The sequence below is a fragment of the Kogia breviceps genome, chromosome 4 (assembly GCF_026419965.1).
Source record: "Kogia breviceps isolate mKogBre1 chromosome 4, mKogBre1 haplotype 1, whole genome shotgun sequence".
In the NCBI taxonomy this organism is placed as follows: domain Eukaryota; kingdom Metazoa; phylum Chordata; class Mammalia; order Artiodactyla; family Physeteridae; genus Kogia; species Kogia breviceps.
The window spans coordinates 72,723,535-72,747,852 of NC_081313.1; the positions used below are offsets into that span (position 1 = coordinate 72,723,535).

The window sequence follows — 24,318 nt, forward strand, 5'->3', positions numbered from 1 at the left end:
AGTTTCTGATCTGGGTTGCCAGACTACCACACTTTTCTGCAGAGTTACAGAAAAACATGAGCCCTGGGTGTTCCTAGTCAGCCCCGGTATGCTCTTTTGGCTTCCGCATGGAGCTTTGTCAGCACACAGCACTTGTCTGGCTCTAGGCGCTCACAGGAACATGCAGGCCAAATTTTGAAAATTTGGTTCCTAGCTGTTCATGCAAAATATGCATGTCCTTTTATACTGTACACAGAGCCATAAATAGAATTTTGTACTTGCACAGTGAGACCAAAGAATGCAATTGCCAGACTAATACCTAATCTCTGAAAACTTTCATGAACATAGCTTAGGCAATTTCCTAAATATTAGGGTATCTTGTCAGAAGTCAAAAAGAGCCTTCTGGCCGTTTATCAAATTGTATGATTTCATTAAACAAAAATGATGTTTTTTAAAGAAATTAAATAAATCTTAATATATTCGCTCCTGTCCTGTGGTAAGGCATCGATGACGCAGGAACTATTCATCTGCATAAACTGTGTCTTATATTATTCTTATTTTCTCTGTGCAGTTGTAATAACTTAGACAATTGACATTTTTCTAAAAAGGGGATATCTGACAAGATATCAGTATATCTCCTTTGAAAGCCTTTTTTTCCTCTCAAAAAAAAAAAAATGCTCAGGTTCCCTCTTCGTTTCTTTCTTTCCTTTCTTTTCCCTTCCAGAACAATTCCATCCTAAAGCCATTAGTTTGATAGAGCCAGGTATGCATCCAGTGGAAGGTGTCAAGCATGGAGTGTCACAAGCCAGTCATTGTGAGGGGGCATCCACGTGAAGGGTGGAGTGTACTCACGAGGCTCCTAAGAACCTGAGTGGATTTGGGAGGCCATCTGTGCAAGGCAGGGACAACAGCAGTGGGAGATTGGTTACAATCAAATAGAGTTGATCAAATAGGTAAATATTTTAAGAATCATGAGAAGTACATTTCTTGCCAACAGAGAAGGAAGTTACAAATGCAGAAAAAGAGACAATTACAATTAACCTTGTGGCATTGGATTGGAATGGGAAATATTGGTGTACACTAATGATTTTCATTGTACAGAGATAAATATAGAAATCTAGATGGAAATGAGTGTGTGTGCAGATGTGTGCAGACCGGTATTCCCCAACTCTGTCTACTGAGAGGACGTAGGAGCAACAGCACCCCAAAAGCAATGACCATACCCAGCCCCAGATCTTGGTTTCTGAATGCCATTCTACCCTAAAGGAAACCAGGACTGGGGCAGGGAAAGTACAAGATGAGCTTGAAACATCTTGTTGGGCCAAAACAGAATGATGAGGACATAACAGAAGTCACAGAAACCATCTTGAGGGGATACCCACTAATCAGACTTAGGACAATTTGAGCATCAAAATAAATGGTAGTAATAGATGATAACCCATTACCTTGAGAATATATGAGTCCATATTATAAAAAGAAATAAATGAATAAATCAGATATTTGACAAGTGAAAGGATATTTACCTAGTTTCAAAGTAATGCCATGCAAGATACATACTAATTACAAAGGGAGAGAGACTAGCTTTACAGTGGAGAATTCATGCAGCTACTGCCTTAATCAAATGACCAAAATGAACATCCTAGATAATGGGACAAATTGAAATCTTGTGCCAACCAATAGAATGTTATGAAAAGAACCCAGGATCACTTCTGTGATTTCTGGCAAAGCTTATGATCTAAATCATGGGAAAATATCAAACTCAAATTTAAGGGCACTCTACAAGACAAACTGGCTGGTAATCTTCAAAAATGCCAGAGTCACAAAAGCCAACGACACTCAAAGGAGCCATTTTATTTTTATTTATTTATTTTTAAAACATTTTTATTGGAGTATACTTGCTTTACAATGGTATGTTAGTTTCTGCTTTATAACAAAGTGAATCAGTTATACATGTACATATGTCCCCATATCTCTTCCCTCTTGTGTCTCGCTCCCACCCTCCCTATCCCACCCCTCTAGGTTGTCACAAAGCACAGAGCTGATTTCCCTGTGCTATGCGACTGCTTCCCACTAGCTATCTATTTTACGTTTGGTAGTGTATGTATGTCCATATGTACACTACCACTCTCTCACTTTGTCCCAGCTTACCCTTCCCCCTCCCCGTGTCCTTGAGGACATTCTCTAGTAGGTCTGCATCTTTATTCCCGTCTTGCCCCTAGATTCTTCATGACCTTTTTTTTTTACATTCCATATTTATGTGTTAGCATACGGTATTTGTTTTTCTCTTTCTGACTTACTTCACTCTGTATGACAGACTCTAGGTCCATCCACCTCACTACAAACAACTCAGTTTCGTTTCTTTTTATGCCTGAGTAATATTCCATTGTATATATGTGCCACATCTTCTTTATCCATTCATCTGTCGATGGACACTTAGGTTGCTTCCAAGTCCTGGCTATTGTAAATAGAGCTGCAATGAACATTGTGGTACATGACTCTTTTTGAATTGTGGTTTTCTCAGAGTATATGCCCAGCAGTGGGATTGCTGGGTCGTATGGTAGTTCTATTTTTAGTTTTTTGAGGAACCTCCATACTGTTAAAGGAGCCATTTTAGATTAAAGAAGACTACAGAAATGTCAACTGGATTCTTCTGCTACAAAGGAAATTGCTGGAATAATTGACAGATCTTGAGTGGGATCTGAGGATAGTCGTAACATATCTGTTAATTTTCTCATTTGATGGTTGTATTGTGTTAATGTAGGAGAATGTAGAAGATATATATTACAATGTTCAGAGGGTGAAGGGGGATCAGGTTGGCAACTTTCAAATGGTTCAGGGAAAAACAAAACTTTCTTGTCATACTGTACTTGCAACCCTTCTATAAGTTTGAGATTGTTTCAAAATAAAATAAAATTTTTAATTTGCTAAAATTGTAAATAACTGTTCAGATTTCCACAATGTATGTAGATTTTAGGCAATTATTGATGATGTTGAGTATATATGGACTTTGAGGTCTGTCATGAGGGTTGTCAGTGATGTGTGGTCCTTCCTGATGTCTTTCAATAGCTTGAAAATGTGTTTATGTGCAGCTGATAAGATCTGATTCACTTGCCAAATATTCTGTAGCTTGCCATTTAAATATTACTAACCCTTCTTTAAAATTATTATTCTAAATCCCAAATATCAAAAATAAGTAGAAAGGGTAATGAAGTCCTTTGGCCCTGCAGAAATCTGTTCTGGAAACTATTAAAACAAATTGCACAATAAAATGATGGGTAGAATAAGCTTAGTGTTGTCGGTAGTGAATCCCTTCACTTCATCTTTGCTCTTAACCATAGCTGTGATGTTTGGTGCCCACTCAGTCAGAAAAAGAGATAAATATATATTTTTCCATCACATAGAAACAAGTTATATCAGTTAAGTTTTAAAATGTCAGGCTGGACTAACAGTAATTTTGAAAGCACACTGCTGCCTACCATTTTCTGGTAGAGAGCTCTTTAAAGGAGATTTTTATACCCGGTCTTCCCTGGGATTGAAATGTGATTGCGGCTCCCCAGTTGTTGGTGGCACTTCCTGAACAGTCCAGCAGGTGGTAGTCTAGGAGAGGAACAGTTCTCATCCTTCTTCAGTCCCCTGCCTACCAGCAAAACAGAAGGAAGGTAGACTCAGCAACGTTACCGTTGCCTTCTCTGTCGTAAGACTGGTATTTCCAAGGTTGTTCTTTCAAAATGAGTGCTTAGACATAGAGAGTATCTCCAGAAAGTAGCTGAAAATAATTTTGTATATATGTATGATTATGCAGTATTCTGAAGTTCAAAAATTCTTTTTCTTTTCTTTTTATTTTATGGTGTCTAGAAATTCCACTGGTTTTATATCTCTTTGCCCTGATTTCAATGACATGGCTTTGGGGAGGCCTGCACATGGCTTACAGACACTTCTGGATGCTGGTCCTCTTCGTCATTTTCAACAGTCTGCAGGTAAGCCTTACAGTTTGGTTACAGCACACATGAACACGAGGCAGGGAGTTTCAACATAAAGAAATCAAGCGTCCACATGTAGGTGAATTCGTACGCACAAAAACATCACGCAGAGTTTTAGAATAAAATGACAAAGATTATGTTAAAATGTTTTAACACCTGAAATATGGCTGGACCTCTAACTGCTGGTTATACAAATAGGGAAGACATAAAATATTTACCCTCCTTTATTTTGACAACACCTAAGTAACTACAAAAACATGTTTCTTTTTCAATAGGATTGATGTTTATAAACTTCACAGATGGCAGCCATCTAGGGCATATGCACATATTTGGAGTGGGTCTATGTCTAGAAATTAGATCATTTGAGAGTAAAATAACAATGATGGTCAAGCAGTTCCCTCGTGAGTCTGGTGCTTGGTGTTTTGGTTCACTGAAAAATGATTGACATCCTCCAAGTCTGGCAACGCCTAGCTTAAATTAGCTTTGTGAGAATGTTTGGATAGTATAACCAGGAATTATATAACTGTAACAAAAGTTAAAGCTGACTTTTTTTAGTGCTTTTGTTAAATGGAAAAAAAGTTGTACCCTGAAATTAGCAAATGAAATAAATGAACTCATTTTTTCTTATTTTTCAAAGTGAAAAGATGTGTCCTAGACTAAAACAATTTATTGAATTTGCTAAGGATATCTGTTAACAGCCCTTGTTTGGACCACCATCTTACAAGAAACCTCTGTAGGAAAAATATTAGGATTATAGCGTAAAACTGAAACATGACTCAAAACATATTCAGGTTTGCTTTTTAGGAGACAGATTCATTAGTGAGATCATATCTAACAGCATGGTGCCCAATCAAAACATAATATCGATTTAGGGAGGGAAAAATACAAAGTGGCTTAAACATTTGGAATCAAGTTGATACAAGTTGAATATATAGACATCTCCCAATAGAGTTATAATTGAGTACCAGCTACTAGCACAGTGTGCCAGTGCTACCATTACTAGGATGAAGATGACAGCACTGCTTCTGTAGGATCTGACGATTCAGGGAATAAGCAAACAATTAGCTGTAAGGGTATACTCTGGCAGGTGCCATGTAAACAAAGTGTTATGAGAGCAGAGTAGAGGACTTGTTTACTCCTGCCTGTGCTAGTGTTTGAGCTGAACACTAAAGGTGAGCCACTCAGGTCAGAGGCCCTGTCTTGGTCACCTTTGAATACCTAGGCCTAGCGGAACTAACACCAAAGTCCACATTGACAGCCTATAGATGTGTTTTATTTGGTGGACACACAATGGTCCACAGAACAGGGTTTTAGATTTTTTTAATATACAGAGTGAAGTAAGTCAGAAAGAGAAAAACAAATAACCGTATGCTAACGCATATATATGGAATTTTAAAAAGCGGTACTGGTGAACCTAGTGGCAGGGCAGGAATAAAGACGCAGACGTAGAGAACAAACATGAGGGCAGCGGGGATGGGGGGGAAGGGGAAGCTGGGAAGAAGTGAGAGAGTAGCACTGACATATATACACTACCAAATGTAAAATGGATGGCTAGTGGGAAGCTGCTGCACAGCACAGGGAGATCAACTTAATGCTTTGTGACCACCTCAAGGTGTGAGATAGGGAGGGTGGGAGGGAGATGCAAGGAAGAGGAGATATGGGGTTATATGTATATGTATAGCTGATTCACTTTGTTATACAGCAGAAACTAACACACCATTGTAAAGCATTTATATTCCAATAAAGATGTGGAAAATAAATAAATAAATATTTGCTCAATGTTTAAATTGAGAAATTTCACATGAAAACCTGAATGTCTGGCTTTTCTCTAATGGCAGTATTTGCATGGCAGCAATTTTCAAGTCTTGAGTAGATGCTGCCCTCTTTAGATGGGGCACGTTACCTCATTATACTCGATATATTCAATTTGTTCATTTTACCTGCCCCTGAGTTTGTGTCATATTTAATGTTTATTAAATAAGTGATGAGTAGATAGTTAGAGATGGGTATTTCAGGCAGAGAATACAGTGTTAGCCTAGGCTGCAAAAAAGAAACGTGATTAACTTTGCCTACATTCAGCAAAGGTTTGGGGGAGGAGGAAAGGTTTTGCAGTTAGTGGTGGGAGAGGAGACAGAAGGCTAGGTTGGCTTAATCACCATGTTACCATGCTCAGAATGGGATGTTAAACTTCAGCCTTTAGGTAAAGGGAAGCCATAAAAGTTGGATGTTTTGTTTGTTTTATTCTGATTAGTTTTTAAAATTTTGTTAGGTTTTTTTTTTTTTAATTTTTAAATTTTGAATGGGAATGACATGCTTATACCTACTTTTTAGAAGGATAACTGGAAATGTTGAGGAGGGTATTGAAAAGAAGAGCAGCTCCAGGCAGGAAGGCTGTTATCATATTCCAGCCTATAATGTTTGGGAGTACACCTGGGAATAGAGATAGGTGACAGGTTTGAGAATATTCTAGAGATAAATATTGATGAAATTTGGTTAGCCAATTAAATGCAGGAATGTAGGGGGCAAGAAAGCAACGTCACCTAGAGATGCTGGCTGCGGTAAATGGCTGGGCACTGACTCCTTTGGTCAACATGAAGATTACATCAAGAGAGGGTCCTAGGGAACATGCAGCAAAGTTGGTGAGTTGGTGAGATTTGGGAGACATTGGTAAAGCTTACCAATGTTTTAGCAAGAAGACTAGTGAAAGAGATTGTTAGTGAAAGAGAATCAATATAGAGTAGTTTGGAGTTTCTGGTAGAAAAGAAGGCTTCAAAAGAAAACACCTAACTCTGTCAAGTGTACCAGAGAAGTTAAATAGAATGAGAACAGAAGGGCATCGTGGTCTAGAACACTGGTCTCCGAACTGTAGTGTCATCAGAATCTTGTGAAGGGCTTGTTAAAACACAGATTGTAGGTCCCACACCTTCTGATACAGTAGATCAGGGTGGGACCTGAGAATTTGCATTTCTAACAAGTTCCAGGAGATGCTGATGCAGCTGCTCTAGAGACCACAGCTTGAGAACCGTTGGTTAAAGTAAGTGTGATCGTAACTCCACCAGCCTATCTGGTTGACTTCAGCTGAGTCACAGATGTTTACCCACTTCTACTTTCTTCATCTGTGAAACGGGAATAAATACCATTTAGGATTACAGTGTGATTTAATTAAATGGCATAATGAACATAAAGCAATTGTACAGTAACTCACACTTAAAGAGCAGTTTTTGTTTGTTTGTTTTATTCAAGAAGTTTAATGGAGAAAGCAACAGCTTAGGAAGGAAGGTTGGTTGGTTCAAAGGAAATTTAGGGGTTTGGTTTTCTTCCCTTGTGAAAAGAGCCAACAAAGAAGAAGAAACTGACAACTGGAGGAAAGGCTCATTGCCTTGGCAAGATCATGGACAGGGCAGGAAAACAGAAGAGACAGATGGACTGGCTGAGGGAGGAGTTAGACATGTTTCTTTCACTGAGGCTCAGGAAAGAAGGAAGGATAGGAGTACACGAAAAACTATTCTGGAGCTGAAAGTGAGGAAAGTTGGGGTTTGTATGTAATTCTCTCTCTTATCTCTGAAAGGCAAAAAGCAAGGACATTTGTTGAGAGGAATGGATTTCAAAGCTTGTGGTAAAAATAGTAAAAGGTAAGGAGCAGTTTCTAGGCAGAAAGTAAATAATAAATTACGGTGGGTTGGAAGATGGTAAAGAAATGACTGCTTAGAGAGAAATTGGTGGGATTCGGGTTGGACACCTGAAATCTGTCACTGTAATTCAGCAGTAATTAAATAAGTTAAGCCTTACGATTGAAATGGTAGCCATTGTAACCTATCGAACCACACACAAGAGAAAGGTTTATTGAGCTCTTATGGAGGTTAGAGGTTTGGTAATAAAGGAGGATTGTTGAGGATTAAACTATATTTCACAGGAAAATAAAAAAGGAATTGTTATGATCTCTTTCTTTGAGGAACTGAAAACAAGCTAAGTATAAGTAAAAACTAAAAATATTTCAAACTCAGGTTTAATGAGCTTAATTCCATCTATGTGGCACCGTTGAAGCAATGACTGTTTGTATCACTGTTGCCTGGTATCTGGTACACTGGCACATTCCTAGCACCAGTGCTCAGTGAGTCAGTCCTAAAAGGAATGCCTGTTAAGAAACACTTGGAAACTATGGTTTCTCTAGGGTTTATTAAAGTTTATTTAATTTATAAACTACTTCACGTCTTCAACTGGGCATTTCCATGATTCCATGCTTTTTTAAAATTAATTAATTTATTTAGGCTGCTCTGGGTCTTAGTTGTGGCATGCGGGATCTTTAGTTGAAGCATGCGGGATCTTTTAGTTGTGGCATGAGGACTCTTAGTTGTGGCATGTGGACTCTTAGTTGCAGCATGCAAACTCTTAGTTGCCGCATGCATGCAGGATCTAGTTCCCAAACCAGGGATCGAATCCAGGCCCCCTGCATTGGGAATACGAAGTCTTACCCACTGGACCACCAGGGGAGTCCCTGACTTTTGTATTTTCTTATTGGCTTTTGTCAACACCTGTGACCAGAAAAGTGTACCATATATCTTATGCTTGGCTTTTATATTTTGCTCAGAGGTGATTACTGCCTCACTTTTTTTTTTTTTTTGCGGTACGCGGGCCTCTCACTGTTGTGGCCTCTCCCGTTGCGGAGCACAGGCTCCGGACGCGCAGGCTCAGCGGCCATGTGGGATCCTCCCGGACCGGGGCACGAACCCGTGTCCCCTGCATCGGCAGGCGTACTCTCAACCACTACGCCACCAGGGAAGCCCCTGCCTCACTTTTTAATCCAGACTATTATTATGCCATAAGTGCTCTGAAACTGACAGATGAAAGTTATATTTTTATAATATTCTGATATTTGATATTTATTATTGGGTACAGTTTAAAGAAGAAAATCTTGATCATTTGAAATATTATCAGAAATTTCTTGATCACATTCTGAAGATTCAGGGTTGAGCTACAAAATTTTTAATATGTTTGAGCATTTTAAGAAAATGTATATGAAATACTTTCTAAAGCATGATGGATGCAAATGCAAAAGTGATGTAAAAAAAGTTATTCTAAATATGTCTACTATTATTTTTACTGCTTCTTCCTTGAACTCTAAGACATTTTTTCCCCAAGAACTGAACTTTAATTCAAATTTTTATTGATTTAGGCATGTTATTTATGTCTTCTTGATTGTTTAAAAAAATTTAAACTGTTGAGTATCAAGAGTAAGCAGAACATAGAGAATAAATAAAGGGGGAAATGTCCTCTGAGTTTATTTCCTGGGGTTGTTTTTTTTTTAATTCTAGGAGTTGCTCACTAGCATGTCAGCATGTTTATGGTATCTGCTTTTTTTCTACTTCTCCATGATGCGCTTGATGTGTGGATGTGAGGTGACCAAATCCTGATTTCCATTGCGCTTTCTTTTGTATCAGAAGAGGGACTCTAGGGCTTCCCTGGTGGTGCAGTGGTTGGGAGTCCACCTGCCGATGCAGGGGGCGCGGGTTCGTGCCCCGGTCCGGGAGGATCCCACGTGCCGTGGAGCGGCTGGGCCCGTGGGCCATGGCCATTGGGCCTGTGCGTCCAGAGCTTGTGCTCTGGGAGAGGCCACAACAGTGAGAGGCCCGCGTACCGCAAAAAAAAAAAGTAGTTCTGTACATACTTGCTTAGCAATCACAGATCCCAAAGGCCTCGGGCTCTATCTTGGTTTTTGCTAAATGGGCTTTCTGAGTGTGCTGAGCATGGTAGCCACCACCAGTCTTAATTCCTACTGGCTTTCTAGCCCCAGCAAGGAAAATCCTGTGAAGGACTTAAATTACCCTCACTTTGAATCACTGATTATCCAGAAACCAGTCACAGGGTGGCAGGTACTCTAGCCAGGCCTGAGTCATGAGCAGACGCTAACAGTGGAAAGATGAGTTGATCTCACAAAAACCACATGGAATGGAATTCCCACCAGAAGAAAAGGATCTCTTACCAATAGAATGGTAACAGTGCTAGGCAGACCAAAGTAACAGATGTCCATTATATATATTTTCTAATTTCTTGTTCATTGATATAAGTTTGGACAAGGCCAAGGACAGCTATTGTCAAACTACTCGGAAACTTAATCAGTATGACATAGGTTTATTATGAATATCCTTGGGATCCATCATATAGCCAAATGTCTCTATATTGTCCACAGGAAAGTCATAAGGGACTACATTATTTTTCTTAATTTTCTCATCCATTAACTCAATAACCTCTATTTTTTTTAAAAAAAGTTGAGTTTGTTGTTTCTAAGTAGATTTATGCTAAAACTTACAGATGACAACTTTCTTAAAATGTTTAGTCCGAGGTATATCCACATTTGTGTAACAAAGAAAATAATCACTAAGTTTGATACTCAGCTGGTAGTCACTAGTAGAACCCTATCAGTCCTCATAATATTGAAGTAGCTACTGTCTAAACCCCCTGCAAATGTCCCAGACTTCTAGCTATTTAAGGTAGAGGCACCACAGACCTCTAGCAGCTAAAAGGCTAATGCTTGGCTAGACAGGGAGCACCAGGACCCTGCTCCAGCACTAGACCTGCAGTCTGATGGGTCAGCGCCTATGCCACACTCTAAACATTTTGTGCAACGCTCCTAGCTTAACTATGTTCTAAAATACATTTCTATTTTTAACCTAACCACTCAGCTTCAGACTTACATACAGCATATATTTCAGGTTTCTCTAAGGCTCTCACATTGACTACGTCAAAATTTCACCGACTGACAATCTACTTACATGTAGGGAATCCCAGTTAAGATCATGAGGGTAGCCGGCAGTAAAGAGACATGAGCTTCTTGGAGATGCTGAAAAATAAGTTCTGGAGAAGATTCATATACAGAGAAGAACCTTTCCAAAAGCTGAAATGCATTCTTCTTGGAATGCATAAGTTGGCAACGGAGCGGAACTTTACATAGTATGGGGATATGACATTTCTCAGTATGTGAGTTGTGAGACCACATTCTTCAGAATCTTATTTGACTGTCTCCCTGTAACTGACTTGTACTTGTTCGTTTATGTGAGCATCTGGTCTCGAGATGTTCCCTGGCAGTTTTTGAATCATTCCCTGTTTCAGAGAAGGGAGTTACGACATGGAATTTGTAGCTAAAAATATACAGCCTGTATTCAAATTTAAGGTCAGCTAGTTAAAATCATTTTCATTCCTAGCCCCACATCTTTAACAGCTGAATCGCTAGGGAAATAAGTGACTTAAAGGTGGGAACAGTTTCTCCTACATTTTAAAAACTTACTGTTTTTTAGTGGCCACTAGAGTGCCTTGAACACATAAAGCATTTTTCTTCTACTAAAAAATAGTGTTTCTTTTCTTTATCCTCCTTCTTTCTTTCTCTCCCTTCTCCCTTCCTTCTCTCTCTTTCTACCTTCTTCCCTCTCTTCCTTCCTTGCTTTCCATGTATCTCTTGTTGTTCTATGTTGAATTTCAGCTTTAAAACGAAATCCATCTTTCATGAAGAGATTTTCCCAATAAAAATAGTCCTTGAGGTATTGCGAGAAATGGAATATGTTTCCTTGCTCACGAAAAGGTACAGGGTTCATTGCAAATGGAATAGAAAAGAAAAGAATCCTCCATTAATTTTCTTCTGTGAGAATCCCCGTTTAGCATCCAGAGGGCTTCAGTGCAGGTATCTACATAGGTACAGTACCTATTTAGTCTTGGCTGCTTCCTTTTGAGGATAAACAGATCTTGGGAAGTACACATTGTTAAATAATCAGTTACAGAGGACTAATTGTTTCAAGGCACTCCCTTTGCCATTGCTTTCCAACAGCCAGCAGTAATAAGATATGTCACTTTGTTTCCATTGGAGACTAGCACATGACTATTCATGAAGAGTGGAAAAGCAGTGTTCCCAGAAAACCCTGGAATAAACATGTAGAAGCCAGAGGAGGTTGGGATTCTATCATTGATTTGTCCCAGAACCATGTCAAGTTCAGTGGAAAAAAATTACTACACTTGTTTTGTAGAGTGAAATTCAGAAACTAATGAATGCCTCGTGTGCTCTTCAGAACGTCCCAGAACATTTCTGTAACTTTATAAATAAATATACAGAAGCTAGGTCTTCAGAACGTCCCAGAACGTTCTGTAACTTTACAAATAAATATACAGAAGCTAAGACAAGTAGATGTATTTAAATTGTCTTGATTAGGTCGTGCAACTCTGTTCACTGTTCATTAGCATCTGGGCTGGTGAAATATCTTTGAGTTTTCATGTAATAAACTTCTTACTCCATTTGACAATGAATGATAGCATTACCTTCTCATTAACCTGTTGATTGGCCAAGCAGGGCTCTTAAGACAGACTGCAGGATTTTTACTTTTATTTGTGCTGGGTTCTCTAAATACAAGTGTCAAGATCTGATCTGCCAGTGAATGTCTTCTACAAATACAGGTTTAGAACTGATGGTATTGAATAGACTACCTTTTGACACCTGGCTGCATCCTTGCAAAACAGGTACCCCATTTCTCCTGCCCTAATCCTATGTTAGTTTCTTACTCGGTGGTTTTTCCATTTCAGAGTTTTTTCCTGTGCCCTCTATGACTGCATTTTTTGCATTTTAACCATGTAACACGGCCTCTTGGGCTTTGTGAGCCTTTACTTTACCTGTGAAAGGATTTAGCATGCCCTGATTCTGAATTATCAAACCTACAAGAATTAGAGCAAGCGAGACACATACCTCCCCTTGTTAAAACAGTTTTGGGAGAATAAAGCAGTTAACGTTTGAGCCAGTTTTTACCCGGTCATTCAGATTCTTTGCCTTGGTGTTAATTTATAATTTTTCCAGGGTCTAAAATTTTGTTTTTATCTCATGTATTACTCTGACATTGGGGTGGGGAGAATACATTTTTTTGTAAATACATTTATATGCATATTTTATGATAACATTCTTTAATATTGAGCTGTTAGGTATAGTAGAAGAAGCATACAATTAAGTGTCATGCAACCTCTATTCTACCAAATCACTTGACATCTCTGAGCTTTAGTTATCTACTTTCCAGAGAGAGATGCTAATTCTTGCTCTCAGTTTTGTCCTAAGTATTATATAAAAATATATGTGTAAAATATAATTGGTAAACTACATAATGTTTTACAAATACGAAGTTCTATAAATGAATAAATGGACAAAAGAAATGTTTGTCAGAAGCTGCATGAAGGCAAATGAGAGGCCAAAGAGAGGAAGTTTGTAAGCTCAGTCTTTTTTTTTTTATTGAAGCATAGTTGATTTACAGTATTGTGTTAATTTCTGCTGTATAGCAAAGTGATTCGGTTGTACATATATACATTCTTTTTTTAAAAAATATTCTTTTCCATTGTGGTTTATCATAGATATTGAATATACCTCCCTGTGCTACACCATAGGACTTTGTTGTTTATCCATTCAATATATACTAGTTTGCATCCGCTAACCCCAAACTCCCACTCCAGCCCTCCCCCACTCCCCCTCCCCCTTGACGGCCAGGAACCTGTTCTCTATGTCTGTTCTCTATGTCTGTCGGAGCTCAGTCTTTAAATCCTCTCTTCAGCCACTGGTTCTCCCCCTGAATGGTCTCATCCCCTCTTAGGTATTCCCCTCATGCAGTCCCTTGCGATTACACTCACAGTGCTTGGCTTACAACATAGATTGTTGTCATCACTCATCTGCTTTTAAATGTGTAGCACATGCCTTCAGTTTCAGGTAAGTAACTTACGGGGGCAAAATAGGTTTATTGTGAGACTGCAGGGGTTGGTGGGGGCTGTAGAAGAACCAGACAGTACAGCCTCCTCCCCAAAGCATGCAGATGAGAAAAGCAAACATTGTGTGGGCCAAACAAAAGCTTTGGCAGGTAAATTCTCATAGGTGGCAGTCAATGTGCAACTCCCGTATAAAAAGTTCAAATTTCTTTCTCTGAAGAGGGTTTAATTTTCTTTTGGAAGCCAAAAGAGAATACGGGCTGATCACCTCTTTGGTCCAGCAGAAACTGGGTGTCAGGCATTGTGATGGTTACTCTAGTTATGGTTTGCCTCCTCTCTTGGGGCAAACTAAAAGTTTGTTCAGGGGACCCAGGTGACTCAGCTGAAAGCCTATAGTGTTTTCTGGAACTCCACTTCCTCGCCGTCTCTGGACTCCATTGTTTCATTCCCTGGTACTGTGAACTGGCTGAATTCTCCGCTTAGCTTTTGAGCCTCTGAGCAGCTGCTTTCTGCTTAGTTTCTTAGCCTTTCAGCCCCATGCAGCTTCTTCTTAGCCTTTCAGCCCCATGCAGCTTCTTCTTAGCCTTTCAGCCCCATGCAGCTTCAGAAGTGGCAAATGCCTTTACCTTTCCCTTTCTCTTTGGAGCCTTGGCCCCTCAAGTCCTGGTTGCTTTAGTAGATTTGAGCTCTATTTTTTGTCTCCCCAACCTGGTCAGATTGCTCCAAGTCCCAGCTACAGCTTTCTCTTCAGCCTCTGGGCATCTCACTTTGAACTGGAAAACTCCCTGAGGGGGGGGAAAAAAAAAAAGCAGTGAATATAGGACTCCCCACTCAATGGGTTTTGCTTCTCTCTAAGGTCTTGGTCCCTCAGATACGAGCTGTTTGGATGCCTTCCCTCTGCTGTTTTGCTACTGTGTTTGTTGTTATTTTGTTATTGTGTATGTGTATCTGAAAGTATATTCTTCAGCTTGTAGAATTGTAATCAATTAGAGTTAATCTGATATAAACTCTATCAGAGCCAGAAACAAAAGTCTCAAATTTATTTCAACAAACATCTAATAAATGTTTAATATAAACAGAATGCACATTAATAAATGAAGATATTTAGAGTCACTGCAATTCATCAGATATCCAGTGGATACCTCTTAAAACATATGCACCGGGCTGGTGCTCCTGGGAACACTGATGAGGAAGCCTATACATGCAACTTCTTAAGGTCAACTGATGAGGTGTACTTTATGTCTTCTATATCACCAAAACATATATATAATATATATATTTTTTATACATATGTAATAAATATTTTATTTATATATATATATATATATAGTATTTTGAAAAATAAAAACTGAGTAAGGTCTTAGAATTTATAATCCATCAATTGAAGACTGAGATTCAAAAAGGATTTTCTGGCTATAAAATAGCCTCATACCTATTTCACAAAACTAAAATACACCAATAAGACAAACAGACAGTCAATACAGAGAAGCAACTAAAGGTGCATATTTTGAAAGATTACTGCTCTAGGAAACAGGTCGGCCTTCTCAGAATATGGATTTTAAAACATGCCAACTAAAATCCTACTGAAAAAAGTTTTAATGGCATGAATTCAAATATAAACTGAAATTTTTAAAAATCATTTTAGATAGATGGATCCAGGAAGTTCTATCTTCATCCTTCAGAATAAATCAATTCCATGTTACTGTTTTCCTCTGCAAATATTTAAATAACATTCTCGTTAGCTTGAGAAATACTATGAAATAGTGAGGTAAAAGTATTTTGGAATACAAATACTGTCCTACATATTTTCAGCTTTGTGATCTTAGGCAAATTATTTAATTTTTCCAAAATGGGAATACTACGATTTACTTTGTAAGGCATCTGTGGACATCAAGCAAAAAATATTTTTAAATTTCTAGCATATAATAGTTGTATAGTAACATTAACTGCCTTTCTTCTTTCCCTCCTGTGACACCATAATTGCATATGCATTTAAGATTATTTCCACATAAATGAAACCTCTGAGCTTCAGATCTTCAGAGCATACCACTGAAATCAGTTAGCAGTGTTTCTCTAATTGCCGATTATTCAGTCTTTTCAGAACCCTGCTGATGTCACAGGCCACATTCACTAAGCTATCATCTCAATGATCTTATTTAGCTACAAGACCCCAGTGTATAGATACTATATAAATGTGATGTAAATATGACATCTGTTAGTTATAGAGTGTCCTTTGTTCCAAAATGTTAGTTATGAGTATAACTATAAACACTTCAGACTCTCTGTCAGCCTTGTAAACTCTCACTATAAAGTGGTAATATGGTAGATTACATGTATTTTACCTTATTGTTTGAGCCAATATCATAACACTGGAAATTTTATATTCATCCATTCAAAAACATTAATCTAGAATGTGTTTGTATATGTATATGTTAGACCACACGTCTCTGTGGCGCTCTGCTCAATATATATTTATAATAAAAATCACAACAATAGTAACTAATATTTATTAAGTGCTTATTATGTGGAATTGTATTTATTTCATTTAATCCTTACAACAACGCTGCAAGGTAGAGACTATTATATTTGCCATTTTAAATACAGAGAAACAGAGTCTTAGAGAAGTTAAGTAATTTAGCCTAGGTCACACACCCAGTTACTTATGAGCTGGCATTCTATAAACTATGATCAGTTCCCCCACTAGGCTCTGCAATGCTGCAAGACTGTAGAACCTCTTATTATTTCCTTATTCCACAGTGCTTTAGCAGAAGGCTGTGCTTATAGTAGCTATTCAACAAATGCTTGTTGAATTAAAAATTTTGCTAAATTAAAATGCATAAAGAGACAAGCTTAATTGAAATGAATCAATAAGCATAGTTAACATATGAATTATTGTTTTGTTATCTTTCACTTATAAAAATTAATGCATTTCAACAAATGTTTGTCTATTTTAACATTGATGTTCACTATAAAGTCACTTTCTCCCAAAGAACAGTCTCTTTTTGGCTTAGTTGAAGATCTTCATTGAGGGATCTGTGGGGCAGCAGTATTGTACAGCAGACTCCAAATTAGACAGAGGTTCCACAGTGAATATGCTGCCCACAAGTTATCTGCCATTCTTCATTTCCCTAGTTCTGTAATTTAGGCAGTCTTAATAGAATTGACCTTGAGCGTGAAGTCAAGTTAGCAAGTCAGGTTCCTGTGGCTTGCTTAGGACACTTGTAAACACTGAGAAAGCTGAAACAGACATTTTAAAAAACAAAAAAACAAAAAAACAAAAAAAACCATGATCCCTACCTTCAGAAGCAGGAAAAGCTCTAAAAAGCATATGAAGTTGGTGGTGTGTCTATGGCTCCCTTACAGATCCCTTGCTTTCTCTTTGCATCTCTCGTTGTCTCTGCCACTCTCTAAAGCCCAAACTCTTAACTGCTGCTGCAACTGAACTGCCTTCCATCTGGACCAGTTGCCTAGTCTGTCTTTTTAAATATCATATAGACCTTACTGGGTAGGGAAAAACTTACATATGGGACACAATTAGAGACTAAGACAGGGCTAGAAGAAATCAAGCATTGGATTACATGGCCCAGGCTCCAAGCATCTAGGAGGATGATCATTAAAGGAGATCCAAAAACCATATGCCTTGAGCTAAACAGGCCAGATGGAGTGGGTTTCCCAAGCCTCTGGTAACACTCTTATCCATGAACTCCACTGTTTTCTGAAATCCCTAACACACATTACTTTTCAATGAATATCAACTAAGTTTAAACATGGCAGCAAAAGCACAGTACAGTTAACATTCTTCTAGGAAAACATGATAAGTCTCTGGCTTTATTTTTCTCCACTTACTTGATATTTACAGTGAAGACAAAGACATAGTAAACTTAGCACCAACTAGGGCTAGACAAGCCGTCTGAAATGATGGAATTGAAAAAAAAAGGAATGGAAACTTTGGATTCACTGGCTGTATTCAATCCAAGGAGCAATTGTCCCAGATGTGCTTGGGTCTCTAAAAATGAAGTCAGGGAATTGATGCTTGAGAAGCCATTGTCTCCCTTTTGCTTCTCTGCTTTCTCTCCTTTTTGAGGGTTTAGGCAGTCTCTTGTCTGCTGACATGGTCACAGCCCTTTGCACTGAAGATTTCTTGTTTCATCACTGAGTGCCCACCTCCATCCCCAGCACCAGCAAGAGTTGGAGAATCTTAAGTGAAACAGTGCAGGAAAAAAAGATTACTAGAACTGTATAGCCTGATTACTAGAGCTGTATTAGTGACCTGATCATTTGCTAAAAGGAAGTTTTTCAAAGGAATTTTTTTTCTTTTTTCAGTGAAGAGTGATAGGCAAATTAAAATGGAATAAATTTATCCATGATTTTTTTTTATCAGAAAACTCTCGAATACTTTTCCCCTTTAAAGTCTAACAGTTCATGGGGTAACCAGAGCTATAACAATGAGTTGGACAGGGTATAGTCTTACTAAATGAATTTTGCAGTAGTTGTAAATGTTACCGAATTACAGATGATATGCTTTTGATATGCTTTTTATCCACTTTTCATGAAGAATCGCTATAAAAATAAAGGGGAGACTGTACAGGGATGCCTCCCTTTTCACTTCTCATCCCAAGTGTGAAAACTTAGGTGTTTCTGAGTCTGTGAGGAATCTGCTTCTTTTTACTTTTCTTATAATAATACAATATTAGTAATAGATTTATTCATAATAATTTTCCTATTAATAATAATGCATTATTATTTCTCTGGGTCTTTTACAAATGTACATGCTTGAAACAAATTTAAGAAAAGTAGTCATCCCCATGGACACTTTTCAACATTACATTCCTATGAGATACTTTTGAGAAATTTAACTTTCTGCCATAGCCTTTTGCTTTTCTTTTTATTCAGATAATCTCGTTCATCATATTTTAAAGGTTTGCTTTCTTCCAAAGAAGCCAGTTAAGTAGCCATTACAGAAAAAAAATCTGCAAAAGTTTTTCGCATCTACTTGAATTTTGTCCATTTGCAAATTTGGTTACTTCTAGACTAGTCTCAAGGAAACATCCAAGAAAATATTTTTTATTTCTAAATACATACTGGCCTCAGATAAAGTGTTTGGATATCTCTCATCAGTGCCAGTGTGACTTTATGTGTGTACAGTCTTCAGTAAAATGAAATAATATACTACAGGTAAACAGAGAGTGACAAGTTCCTGTTGACTACACTAGTTGAATACAGGTTCTATACAAGAACCTCTGCTCTGTTCTTCACTCATGAGCTCCACTTCAAAATTAAATTACCTAAAAAACATTAACCTAGAATAATATAGATGTGTACTGCCAGTGCAAGAGTTATCTTGAAGAATGTGTGCCTTCAAATCATTGCTGCAAATTTTCTGGACTTGCTGTGTTTATCACCCCAATTTTTGTAGGTTTTATTAAGATGTGCTTGTAAAATTCTTATTTCATCCTCTTCATCCATGATTCAATATGTTATTTACGTATAAATGATAAAATCCAGTGTTTTGTAACTGGTAGGTTTCTCTTAGTACACTATAATTTAGTACTTTCATCTTTGGACAGAGTCCACAGTGTTTTCCTATGCCTCTAAACCATACAAATCAAACATTTTATTCGGAAAAGTAGAGTCAGAGAAACAGAAAGGTCATCTCTACCAAAACAAAACCACATTTCGCTAGTCCTTGATAATTAATTTCATCATGTGCTCTTCTCTCTCAAGCGTGGAATGCACATTTTTAATGCAAAAGTGAATTGAAACCACATATAAAATCTGTTTGAAATCTGGCTTTGTTTGAATCACCAAATGGCTTCATTAACTGGTGTGAATTAACAAAGTCCTATACACCCCCGACCTTGATGCTCAATACTGTGTTCCTTTCTCCTGCCTCCCTCTACTGACCTGAGGGAAAGAGGCTTGTTCTGTCGTGCTGTAGTTAATAGCTGTGCTCCCCCTCTGCCTGCCACTGTGAATTTTCTGAGAATCCTGTCTGGTTGCCACTCTTACCCCACACACCTGTAGGATTCATTCCAGCTTGTTCTTTCTTTTACACATGACTCTTCTTCTGCAGACCTCTCCCTCTCATTGTATACAACCATAATTCTGAGAGATTCTGCACTTTTCTCTATTGGTATCCACGCTGTTTATAATTCCCTTCTTCTACTTAAAACAGTCACCTGCCTCTGCGTAACCTTCTTTGTTTTCTGCTCCTCTGGATTATTATCTCCTATCACATGTATTGCATTTTTTGCCCCTTTCACTATGACAACTTGGGTAATTCTTGGGCACCAAAAGTAGTTTTATCATTCTATCAGATTCTCACTGACTTAGTAATCTTTTTTTAAAATTTATTTTTATTTATTTATTTATTTTAGGCTGCGTTGGATCTTCATTGCGGTGCGCAGGCTTCTCATTGCGGTGGCTTCTCTTGTTGCAGAGCACAGGCTCTAGGCGTGCGGGGTTCAGTAGTTGTGGCTCACGGGCTCTAGAGCACAGGCTCAGCAGTTGTGGCACACAGGCTTAGTAGCTCTGTGGCATGTTGGATGTTCCCGGACCAGGGCTTGAACCTGTGCCCCCTTCATTGGCAGGTGGATTCTTAACCACTGTGCCACCAGGGAGGTCCCCTGATTTAGTAATCTTGCATCAACTACTTTACCTTATGGATGAAGACGCCAAGGCTGGAGAGGTTGACTTGCTAAGTCACTAAGTTTTCTTTCTAAAATTTCTACTTTTCCTCTTTATTTTCATTTGGGGCCAGAATAGTCCTTGAAGAACACCATCATAAAAAGAAATCAATTACAAATGTATTACTATATTGCCCAAATACAAAAAGACATGTATAGACTTGCATATACAATAGGTTGTACTTATGAGTTGTGATGACCCATGAAGAAAGCTTTGAACTAAGAATTAGGAAGCACAGATATGTCACCAGCTAATTGTGTGACACTGACCAAGTCATGAGGCCGGAATTTCTTCATCTGTGAAACAAATGGAATCAAATAATATCTTGCCTATCTGGAACTTAATGATTCTTTTCCAAAACTTTATAAAAATGACTACTGCTCTGTGTGAGGAATCAGAAAAGTTTTAGAGACATTGCTTTTGCCATTCGTTCTTTTTATAACTTGTGTAGGTACACATTTTCTGCTGTTCTTTTGTTTCAATTGGAAAACCAAGACCTCAGAGAGTAAGATGAGCTCTAGGGTAACTGACCAATGAGGGGTTGGTCTGGGAACTGAACCCGGATTTCCAGCAAACAACCACTGGTCCCAGATGACATCCCAGTATTCTGTGCTGTCACTGCCCTTTCTTCACTCATAGGTGCTCTCCGCACTTCTCTTTGTTCAATCTCAGAAATCTCATAAGTCTCCCAGAACCCTGAAGAGCAATGACAGAATTAACAGAACAGTACCTGTTGTATTTGAAACCCCAGTTTTGTTTCATACTAAAACCCCTTGCCCAAACAGTGCATTTAAAATAGTTTAATGGGGCTTCCCTGGTGGTGCAGTGGTTAAGAATCCGCCTGCCAATGCAGGGGACATGGGTTCAAGCCCTGGTCTGGGAAGATCCCACATGCCTTGGAGCAACTAAGCCTGTATGACACAACTACTGAGCCTGCGCTCTAGAGCCCACGAGCCAGAACTACTGAAACCTGCGTGTCTAGAGCCCATGCTCCACAAGAAGAGAAGCCGCCGCAATGAGAAGCCCTCACACCGCAACGAAGAGTAGCCCCTGCTCGCTGCAACTAGAGAAAGCCCATGCATAGCAACGAAGACCCAATGCAGCCAAATATTAAATAAATAAATAACTTTATTTTAAAAAATAAATAAAATAGTTTAATGACAGTAACAAATAGAAACTCAAGAGACACAGATATTCATAGTTAAATGCTAAATTGATGATACTGACAGGAATACTCTATCACTTACTAGGTATCACTGGGAAATGTACTTCACTTCTCTAAGCCTCAGTTTCTCTCTGCCTGAAAATGGGGATGATAATAGTTAGTACCTACCTGAAGATTTAATAATATGAAAAACATAATACGTGTGAACCATGGTCAAGTTTGTGGAGTTGAAAGACTGCTCAGAAATATTTGTTACTCTTACTGTGATGGTTGTGATCTAGTCTTACTCGTAATTATTCTTAGCAACAATAATAATAATAATTAGAGAAGTTCACTGAAAGGTCTAGAAAAGGCAGAGATGACTTCATGAAAGATGTGGTCCTAGAGCTGGGCTGCAAAGGATTCCAAATTTGGATGCGTTTGGAGGAGAAGAAAGTCTCTTCAGGGTCTTCAGATAGAAAAAATGGATCAGTCAAAGGCACAAGATGGGAAGGAACATGGTCATCTTCATCTAACTGGAATGATGCTTATGTAGGAGAATAAAAAGAAATAGCATTGAAAAGGCCCTGGAGTGGGAGTGGGGAGGTGGCATGAGCAAAGTCTTTTCGTCACATTGTTATGAGATCTATTAGAACAGTTTCAAGAACTTTTTGAAAAACTTCTTTAAAAAAATTATTCTTTTGTAAATACCTTAACCACTGTAAATATTTAATTCAGTTCTTTTGCATTCCATCTCTAAAGACAAGTTCAAAGACAGCCACCAGGGTGTTTATTTTGCTGGAACACAGAACCATAACCACGGATGCTCTTGGTCCTCCCACTGTCACTGCCTCAGCATGAGCTCCGAGCAGCATGAAAGAAATTTATTATAAATAAATAAAATGTAAATGCATAAAATAAAATTGTGATCCAGAGTGTAATCTTGAGATCAGGGGCCATGATTTATAAATCTTCCATGCATCTCACAATCCCAGCCCTTCCCATAGTGCTGAGAACCTGCTGAATTGAAAAGCACTTACAGTTTTGGACACTGCACCAAGGGGAACTGCTGTGAAAGAACCCATCCCAACCTTAAGGCACAGAGAATTGCACCTGAACTTCACACCGTTTGTATCCATCTAAAACCACTGGCCGTTCTCTTTCTTCTCTTCCTATCTCAATCTCTATTCCATCAGCTGGACTTCGTTATCATTTTTCTTTCCCTTTCAATATCTGTTTTTTATTGCATCTGTTCTCCTTGTTTTTTAATCTGTCTTGATCATTCTCACACATTCGGGGTTCTGTCAGTAATCCTCAAGATAACTATGTATGTTATCGTCTGAGACAGCAAGGCTTCCGCACACAAGGACCCATCTCTACACTGAAAACACAAAGCCAAGAAATCCACCTAACAGTGTTTTGCAAGGCGTTGTTTGTTTGTTTGTTTTAGGGGACATGCTGAATTTCCCAGTTCAGAAAGGGTGAAAAGACAGAATAAAACATCCAGATTTGCGCAATTTCAGAAAGCCGATGCACATTCCTAGTAGCAGTTAATAATGGCCGGTGCTGTGAGGAGTCATAGGCAGGCAACTGGATTCTCCAAGTCAGCCCAGAGTTGATTGCTTATGTTTTCAGAGCTGTGTGAAAGAAAGAAATGTAGCTGCCTCACTGCTGTGCAGTCAACGGGCGTCTTACAGCTGCAGGCCCTGAAGCACTTTGAAAATCACCCCAATTGTCTTTTGCCTCTGTGTTACCAACTTATCACCTAGCCCTGCCTCAGGTTTCATGCTGCGTTTCACCAGAAGCTAGCCTCTGCTGTTTTCTAAGGAGAGAACGGGCAGCTGTCCTGAATACGGAGTCTAAATGTAATCTCCATAGTTTCAGGTTGAAGCAAAGAAAATATTTGAGTGCCCTTATCTTGACTTCGGACATCAGGCCTTATATTTATCAACTTTGCATTCCAATTTGGGGCCCGCATTAAGAAATAAAATAAAATCACACACACACACACACACACACACACATTTCTCCTTTGGCCCTTAGCACTCTCTCCCTTAGCATGACGTTACATCTTTTTTTCGACAAATAGTTGGCTCAGTTATATGAGTTATCTATCTTCCTCACTAATAAGTCTTTTCCTGCCAAAGCGATTCGATTCACAGACACAAGGCCATCAGAGAGGGGTGGCATTTGGCCCTTTCTTGAACTTCTGACCCTTTGGCAAAGGAAGATTGTTCTTACTAGTAAGTACCCCCATGCAGCTTCAGTGCAGCTCAGAGGCAGGTAGAAAGGGGAAGGAAGAGGTTAGAGAAAGTACCAGGCAAATTGCCAAATATCTGCTGACAACAGCCTAGTGCTTCCACCAGGTTCTCTCTTAGGAACTTCGGCTGCTTTCACTAGCAGCTGCACACACTCCCACGCTCCAAGGCCTGAGAGCAGACAGGCCGGGCCTGCGGTCAAGAGGCAGTGTGCATTGTCTAAAGGGGCAGCAGCTACTTGGCTCCAGCTAAGCGTTCACTAGACAGGAAGCAGAGCTGGTGTCAGCCCAATCGTATGATTTTTCTAGTGAAGCCAGAAACCAGATTTTGATGTGCAAGCTCCTAATTTGTTAATGTTGGCAACTATTTAAAGGCAACCTTGAAATAGTGTACGGGCCAATCACAGCCTGTTAGCAGGCGATGCTCAGCTGCCAGGGTGGGGCCTCTGGCTTTACCGAGGAGGCACTCACTGAAGGGCTCCTTCCCCTCATAGTGTATGTGGATCAGGGACAAGAAACTCTTTCCTGGCTTCACTGTCATTTACACATTTTTT

At 38.9% G+C, this 24,318-nt stretch overlaps 1 protein-coding gene across 1 annotated transcript in view; it reads left to right on the forward strand.

Moving 5' to 3' along the window:
- The window catches only part of ADGRV1 (adhesion G protein-coupled receptor V1), a 558,169-nt gene that overhangs the window by 490,940 nt on the left and 42,911 nt on the right, over positions 1-24,318 (forward strand). Inside the window, exon 87 of the mRNA XM_067031321.1 lies at positions 3,835-3,956. Coding sequence (XP_066887422.1) covers positions 3,835-3,956 — 122 coding nt within the window. The remainder of the gene's footprint in view (positions 1-3,834; positions 3,957-24,318) is intronic.